The 9,129-nt window shown below is 39.1% G+C and overlaps 1 protein-coding gene across 2 annotated transcripts in view; it reads left to right on the top strand.

Annotated features, from left to right (window-relative positions):
* Positions 1-9,129, top strand: part of MOSPD2 (motile sperm domain containing 2) — a 57,538-nt gene that overhangs the window by 12,172 nt on the left and 36,237 nt on the right. For both annotated transcript variants that reach the window (XM_006161779.3, XM_006161778.3), the window contains exon 3: positions 7,862-8,017. In XM_006161779.3, coding sequence (XP_006161841.1) covers positions 7,862-8,017 — 156 coding nt within the window. The remainder of the gene's footprint in view (positions 1-7,861; positions 8,018-9,129) is intronic.

Raw genomic sequence — 9,129 nt, 5'->3', positions numbered from 1 at the left:
TGGCCATGCCGCAATCCCTTCTCCTCCATTCTCCTCTCAGTATCTTGGGCACACACGCACACACGCCCTGCCTGAATTTAAGCCACCGGGTCCAGAACTTGAACTGCAGTCAACTACATGGGAGTCCAGCGGCATAGCCATTGCACTAATTGCTGGTCCCATGTAATTATTCTGAATATCTGGCCAGTGAGTGATGGGGACCTGGAGAATGGTACTTGCAAGTTGAGCTTTTTGCTTAGGTCTGATAAGGAATCAAGTTCTTGATGGATAGCAACTGAAACAGAAAGCACTTAACCCCTCTCTATAAGAGATCAGGAATCAGCAAAGTGCTATTTTTCTATGGTCTTTGAGCCATGAATAACTTTTGTACTTTTAAAGGGTTAAAAGCATACCTATTCACATAAAGAATCAGCAGCAGATGACACACATTACCTGCGAACTCTAAGATACTGGGTCGTCGGAAAAATCATGATCTATTTTTGCATAGAAATGTATGTCATGACTTTCCCCATGACCTAGTATTTAGATATTTACCATCAGTGCCTGTAAAGAAAAAGTTTAGCAACCCCTCTGAGATCAGTGCTTCTTGAAGTATGGTCCCTGGACCGGCAGGATCAGTATCATGAAGGAACTGGTTTATAAGTACTGATTCTTGGGTCCACCCCTAATTCCCAGATCTCACCCCTAATTAAACACTATACAGGTAGGGCCCAACAATCCCTGTTTTAATGAGCCTTCCTAGTGATTCTGATAGATGTTTCACAATCATCGCTATAGGCAGTGGCACAATCCCCTCTTAAAAGATTACCTGTCTCTCATTCTCACCAGCTAGCTTCGCGGGATTGTGGGTATTTGGAATAGGTTGTTGGCAAACAGCAGAGGGTGCTTTTGAGAGAATATTTTATTCTTTTGGCCTGATTACTCTTATTGTTGACATTTACCAGCCTAATAGAAGTATCCCATCCAATACAAATGCTCTTCTGGTGCTCCACCAGGACTTCCAGTGGATCCTTGTTCAGAGTTGTAGACAAACAAGATCTTAAGATGTTTTAAACTACTCTAATGGTCCAGAGTGGTATGCTTGCTGTTTTGGAACATTCTGGTAATAACTGTTCTGTAGTTTTCATTATCAGAACACTTTTGTATTTTTTTCAGTCGTTACCTGAAATCCAGGCACATTTCTAATAACTATAAGATACTTCCAAGACTTTCTCAAATAGTTAACTTAGAGGTAAATTAGGATTTAGTCCTCTTTCTTGGTTAATATTCTACCTTATATTAATAGAAATTCATTTGTGTGGTGTTTAAAATGTTCAGTGTTCTCTTCCTAAGACTGTAGATAGGCAGACCTTATCTTCATTTTACAGAGAAAATAAGGCTGAGAGTGACTTGTTTAGTCTCATTATACATAGTAGTATGAACCGTCGAATTTCATCATTCTTCCTAGTTCCTGAATATGGCCTCATTTGTTTTTCACATTTATTACCCTTAAAATACAATTTATGGGGCTGGCCCAGTACTGCAGTGGTAGAGCCCTATGTATAGAAAGCCACGTCCCACATGATTTGAATTCTGGCTCTAATAACTTGAGGGACTCAAGTCACATGCATATGCATACCCAGGGTCCCGAGGGGTGGAAGGGGGGGATTGTGCTGTGACCATGCTCCATTGAGTGGTGCTTTCTCTGCTTCTGTCTCTGTCTCTGTTTTTCTCTCTCTTGAATACACATGTCTTCTTGCAATTTTTCAAATTTTCTGACCCAGGGGCCAGCAGGTCACATGGTGGTTAGGGGCACTGGACTCCCCATGGCTGACCACGGTTTGGGTCCCAGACCTGGCAGCTTGCTTTCTCACTTTCCCACTCTCTCATTCTGTCCCTCTCTGGTCAGATTTAAATAAATAAATGAGGTTAAATGGAATCATTATTTTTAAGAAGATTCTGACCTGTTGGCAGTGTCACCAGCCAACAAGGATGAGAGAGAAAAAGAAAAGTTAATGGTAGAATTTGCTATTTTACAAATAGGAGTCTCTTTATCTTACAGTAATTTTTTTTTGAGAGGTTTTCGCTATAGAGTGCGTGCGCTCGCCAGACAGACAGAGACAGAGAGACAGAAAGTGAGAAATCACCCCCCCCAGGGAGGATGGTCACACCGCAGTCCCTTCTCCTCCATTCTCCTCTCGGGATCTTGGGAACGCACGCACACGCGCCCAGCGTGAGTTCTAAGCCACGGGGTCCGGGAAGCGAACCGCGGTCTACTACGTGGGAATCCAGCGACATAGCCATTACGCTAACTGCTGGTTCCTTGCAGTAATTTTTTTAGCAGAGAGTATATGTGTCAGTGTGTGTAGAGAGAATACATGTGTATATCTATGTGGAGATGAAAGGCTGAGAGAGAGAAATCATGTTTACCCTGGAACATTGAATACTTTCTGTTCCTAGAGGTGATCATCATTGCCACATATCTTTAGTTTTTTTGCTGCCAGATTGTAGACCTTACAGTTTGTTTACTGGTGATACACTCGTGTAAGTATAAGATCCATTTACAGAGCAAAATTCGTATAAGAACGAATAAATGTTACAGCACACCGATGAACCATAGGTATGCTGGTGGTTCATTAAGAATGTTTGTTGGGACCAGCAGTTGGCGTAATGGCTATGTCACTGGACTCCCATGTAGTCAACTGCAGTTCAAGTCCCAGATCCAGCGACTTAAACTCATGCAACGGACAAAGCTAACAGAGATGCAAGAGAAGAGAGACAACGAACTCTAGAAGATGCAGGAGAAAAGAGACAATGAGTTCCAGGAGGTGAGAAAATTCTTCCACGATCTGAAAGAGAAAATACACTATAGCAAAAAAAAAAAAAAAAAAATCAAAAAAAATTGTTAAGGAACCAGCAAGTGGTGTGGAGGTTAAGGTGGTACAGTTCAAGTCCCAGTCCCAGACCTGGTGACTTAAAAAAATCACACATGAAATCACACCAACCATGCATGCACGCATGATTTATCCCTTTCCCTCTCACAAGCTCTTCCTGTCTCTGTCAAGCACATGCACCCTATGGCAAATACCTAAAATAATAATAATAATAAAATTTTTAAAATAAGAAATGAAAGAAAATCAGACCAGTATTTGTGTGACTATGCACAAAATCCCAAGAGGAGACTGAAGGAGAAGGGATGGTGGCATGGACCTCCTTATTGGGGGGAGGGGTGAATTGTCACTTTCCCTCACTCCCTCTCTGTCTCTGTGTCTCTCCAGTGAGTGTATGTGCCCTACAGCAAAATTAAAATTAATTAATTAATTAATTAATAAAAACTAAACTCTTCCTCATCTCTACACTTTCATAGATAGGTAAAGTTTTTCAAAATGATTTCCTAGGTGTGTATTTGTGTGCACATGTGTTTTTATATTTTCAGATACCTTTTGAGTTTCCACCTTTCCTGTAACATCTTGTCTTAGCCCATTTTTGTGTTGCTATAATAACATACCTGAGACGGGCTGGTTTATAAAGAATGGAAATTTATTTTCTCATGGTTCTAGAGGCTGGGAAGTCAGAAGAGGAAGGCACTGGCATTTGGTACCAGGTGAGGGCCTTTTGCCCTGTTCTTTCATGGCAGAAAGCACTACAAGCTAACTAACTCTGTCTAAAGCCTCTCTTATAGGGCCTTAATCCCATTAATGGGGGAAGAGCAGTCATGGCCTAATTACTTCCTCAAGGCCTTGCCTGTTAATACTGTCACATTGGGAGAACCTGAATTTTGGAGGGGACACATTCACACATAGCAAATTTTGGACATATCAAAGGACTTGTTTTGTTTTTGTTTTTGTTTTGTTTTGTTTTGAGAGGTTTTTGGTATAGGGTGCGTGCGCTCACCAGAAAGACAGAGAGACAGAAAGCGAGAAATCACCCCCCAGGGAGCACCGACACACCGCAATCCCTTCTGCATTTTCTTCTCGGGATCTTGGGCACGCATGCACACGTGCCTGGTGTGAATTTAAGCCACCTGGTCCAGGACTCGAACCACGGTTGACTACATGGGAGTCCAGCGACATAGCCATTACACCAACTGCTGGGTCCCTCAAAGGACTGGTTTTCTGAAAACTTCCCATCATGTGAGGGTTCCATGGTCTGAAACTATGTTTGAAAGCAGCAAATTATGTTGTCATACGCTCAGTGAATTATTACCATTGGCCTCATGGTCTCAAACCATGTTTCCTTACCTTGAATGCTCAGATTATTCTCTATTTATCTCTCTACCTCTTCTGTCTTCTCTCTCATCTTTCTTTTCTTTTTATCTCATTCTGTCTCTTCCCTTCTCCTCCCCTAGCTCTTTCCTGTCCCCTTGTCCTGTGACCTCCTTCTGCCTCCATCTTCTTCCTACCTCTCTGCCCCCATAGATCTTTTCTCCATTCTTTTTCCTCTTCTATGTCTCCTGCCCCCATTTCATTTCATTTGTCTAAAGTTAAATGGTTAATAGCCAGCATTTCATGTGTAAATACACATCTATTAATAATAATAATTAATCATGCTAATGTAAGTGGAGATTCTAATTTCAGAGATCTACATTCCCCAAAACTATCAAAGAGCACTGGGCTTTAAATTTCTCAGTACTGGGCACTGTCTTGTTTCTGGTATCCCTAGTGGTAGAACTAGTAATGGTAGTAATAATGATAACAATGGTAATTTTCTTTTTTTTAATTATTTCTTTTATTTTATTTATAATTATAGTTATTTTCAGTTGACCAGAGCAAGACAGAGAGAGAGAGAGAGAAAGCAAGCCACCAGGTCCAGGACTTGAATCGTGGTAGGCCATCTGGGGGGTCCAGCGCCCTAACCACCTTACCCCCTGCTGGCCCCCAACAGTTCTGTTCTTCCTATTGTGGCTAATATTTACTGAGATTTCACTTCTTGCCAAATATTATTCTAAATAATCACTTTTCAGAGTGTAGTCCAAGGACTAGAGGATGCCCAAGGCTTTTTTATTTATTTATTTATTGAGAGATTTTTGCTTTAGGGTGAATATGCTTGCCAGAGAGACAGAGAGAGAAAGAAAGACAGTGAGAGGGAAAGTGAGAAATTACCCCCCAGGGGCGATGGCCACACAGCATTTCCTTCTCCATTCTCCTCCTGGGATCTTGGGCACACACACACTCGTGCCTGACGTGAGTATCAAGCCACCAGGTCCAGGATTCAAACTGCAGTTGGCCATGTGGGAGTCCAACATAACTGCTACACCATCTGCCGGCTCCACCCAAGACCCTTTGGAAAGCCTTCGAGTCAAAACTATTTTCATAATAATTCTCAGATACCATTTGCCTTTTTTCACGGTGCTGATGTTTGCTCAGCTTACATGCAATAACAGTAAGTAAAACTGCTGGCTTCTCCGCCTGAGCAAGGCTAGCACACATGTGTCTTCACTGTCATCACACTCAGTTGTTCAAAAGGCGAGGAGGCGATTTTATTTAGAAAGACTCTGATGAAGCGGTCACTTTTATTAAGTCTGGACCCTTGAGTTCATGTCCTTTTAATGTTCTGTGTGATAAAATGGGGGAGTACACATAAAATACTTTGCTTCCTATGTATGCTTGAGTTGTCAGCTGAATTAGTTACCTCTTTCATACACCACCATTTTTATTTAAAAGAACAGCTGATAAGTAACTATAGTTATGCGGACCTGGGTATTTGACCAAAATTTTCTTGAAAGTGGATGAAGTCAGTCTGTACATTTCAAGGAAAACACCTTATTGGTCTAGTGGCCCAAGTGGATGTTGCTTCTTCAGGGGACAGAAATTCCCAGGGGCAGTGTCATTGCTAAATAGTATAAACTTTCTTATATCCAACTTTTGCTTATAAATACCACTTAAAATTAAAGAAAAATTATGCTTTGAATACTGCTGATTTTTTAAATAACAGAGCTACTAAAAACATTTCTCAAGATATACTGACTACAGATCCACTCATATTATCAATTAGAAAGACAAAGCCCCAGATGTTAAAAGCTGTATCCAAGGTTGTACTCTACAAATGCATGATTTATGACATCCTCTTTTTATTTTATGATAGTTTAAATTTCCAAGTATGTTCCTATACATTTTATCATCTGATCTGCACATGGCACTGTGCATGTATAGAACAACTTAAAAATAAGGAAATTGAGACTCAAGATAATTCTCTGAATACACTTTATATTTTCCTGCCCTCTCAGCTGTTATCTCTGAGGACTTAAAATAAGTCAGTGTAAATGGAGAAGAAATACAATCTGTAGAATTTGGTAACTAACTAGATGCAAAAGAAAAGGAAACCAAGGAGTCAGGGAATTTTCTGAAGTTTGTTTTTTTGTGTTGTTTTCCCTTGAGCTCTTGGAAGACTTTCATTAACTAAAGAAAGAAAAAACTGAGAAAGAATAGATTCCATTGACAAATGTTTACTGAATGCCTTTTCATTGATACCACTGTAATCTGCATAAGGATTTTTAGGATATGTAGACACTGTCTTTTCTGTCTGTTTGGGAAATATGGCAGGCATGCCAGAAATTGACTCAAGGTTAAAAATAAATGCTAAGAACCTTAAGAAAGACTCAGTTCAAGGGGCCGCAGGGCCACACAGTGGTGATGTAATGCTCTGTGACTGACCCACATGGCAAGGTTCTAGGTTTGTGTCTGGAGACCTACCTGAACCGCAGGCACATGTGTGTCTCTGGGTCCAAGCTGGCTGAAGCTAGGAATGGATTACTGGACAAAGACCCTGTTGGGGGTACTTTTCTGTATGTGTCTCTGTCTTTATCATCCATTTGAAATAATAAAACTTTAAAAAAATCATAGTTTAAGACTTGTAGCTATTCACAGAAGGGAAGGAATTACTTTTGGGCTCAGAAAATTTTATTAAAGACAAAGCATTTGAAAGAACAATATAGCTCCAAAAATAAATAAATAAATAAATAAAAAGAACAATATAGAATGGTAGAATTTAGATGGTTGTACAGGGATAAGGAGAGTTAAATTACAGAAAAATAGAGCATGACATGGAAGAGGAGAGGGCTCTAAGATCTGCATATAGCATATATGGAGGCAGCTGATGAGAAAGTATCATCATTGGAAATAATTATCCCAATGAATCATTGGTAATGTTGGCCATAGGCTCTGAAAATAGCAAACACCATAATATTATGTACATGGTGAGTTTTTCTGTTTTGTATTTACTTTATGGTTTTTTAAAAGACACTTGCCAAACAAATGCTTTTAAAGTACAACTTAAATATTTCTTTAACTATTTCTTCATTTTTTTTCATTGACTAGGTTAACGATTTCAGATAACGTTATAGTTTTAGAGAGGGTTGTGCCAGGCCAACACCATAGCACAGAGGTTAAGCCCTTTGCATAGGGCGCCGGATCCTTTATTGCCAATCATGGTTCAAATCCTGACTCTGGTGGCTTGAGAAACACACTGGGCACATGCCTGTGCCCCAGATACTGATGAGATAGAGAAATAGGAGAGAAGGGATTGCAGCATGACCACACCCACAGAGATACTTCCTCTCGCTCTGCTCTTTCTCTCGCTCTTTCTCTGGCATATGCACACACCCTTTGGAATGTTGTGCCAAATACTTCACTATGATCTTATTTTTAAAATTGACAGTGACTTAAAATAAACCCGTACTCTTTAGATAACTTTTTTTTCCACATTTATATATTCCTTCAATCCTTTGAATTGCATTTTCATCTGAACTGCATCATTGTGTCTATCTTCAAATAGCTTAGCTTTGTCTTCTGGGTCCTTTCTTTTTGGCATTGGTGTTCGTTATTTTCCACTTCAGTATTAACCTGACTTGGATATTTACTGTTTTTTGTTTTTTTTTCCCTAGAGAAGCCAGATAAATATGACCCACGTGATATCGAAAGGCTACAACAAGATGATAACTGGATTGAAAGTTACTTATCTTGGAGACATAATGTTATAGATGAAACGCTGAAGATGCTTGATGAGAGTTTCCAGTGGAGAAAAGAAATTTCTGTCAATGGTAAGCTGTTCAATTTAACTTTGACAGTGTCATATCTCCTGTATAAATGTTACTGATTCACATTTATCTAACTTTGTATTTGCACATATTCTTGGTAGTCATTATAAATACCAGAATCATTGTTTATAATGACCCAGTAATATTGGGCTGTAGGAAAAATCATGATGCATTTTTTTTTTTGCATAGGAAAATATAAGAAAATATGTCATGATTTTTCCAACAACTTAATATTTTCAAAGGAATGGCTTATGAATAAGTCTTGAAAGTAGGATCCTTTAGAAGGAAATGAGATCACCATTGAATAAGTCTTGAAAGTAGGATCCTTTAGAAATAAATGAGATCACCGGGGAGTAGAATCACACTCAGATTCTTCACTCGCAGCATAGTCTCCTAATCTGTGGTTACTTTAGGACTATTAAACAGTAGCAAGACAGTATCTTCACCACTAGACCTGGAAATAAGGAAATATCACTCTCCTGTTTTCCCCACTTCTTGCCTGTCTTCCTCTGTCCCTAGAGCCCCTTGTACAAATAGGTGTTCCATGTAGACTTGCTAAATGAATGGAGGTCCCCCCAAAAAGCAAATTTATTCCCAAGGGTGCTTACAGCAGTTTCCTTTTAATTTAATTTCTAGGTCTACTACTAGATTGAAATTTTTCCCCAAAATAGGAGTTTTACACATTAGGAGGAGGCTTTTTATTTATTTATTTATTTATTTATTTACAATTAAAGTATGAATTTATTTTGGTACAAAAACTTTTGAAATTTATACTTAGTTTTCCCATTACATGTATTTCTATGAGCTTGTTTTTTTCTGAGACCTTTTTTAATTAATTAATTTACAGTCACTCCCTAAGCATTGTCACAGCATACAAAATGGGATTTTTATCCAGAATATACTGCTTAATCATGCATGTTATTGTCAATAATTTTCCATTTATAATTTCATGTGTATATTTTTTTCTTTTAACCCCTGTTTTTGACCCTCTGCCCTTTCCCACCCTCCTCCCACACTATCTCTGGTGTCTACAGTTTTCCATTTTCCCCCACGTTTTATTGATCACATAATTTCTTATATAATCTAACTACTTTCAATAGCAAGTTTAGCTGATA

The sequence above is a fragment of the Tupaia chinensis genome, unplaced genomic scaffold (genome assembly GCF_000334495.1).
Source record: "Tupaia chinensis unplaced genomic scaffold, TupChi_1.0 Scaffold139055_1, whole genome shotgun sequence".
In the NCBI taxonomy this organism is placed as follows: domain Eukaryota; kingdom Metazoa; phylum Chordata; class Mammalia; order Scandentia; family Tupaiidae; genus Tupaia; species Tupaia belangeri.
The sequence above is the reverse complement of the archived record's forward strand: the minus strand, read 5'-3'. Positions and strand labels throughout refer to the sequence as shown.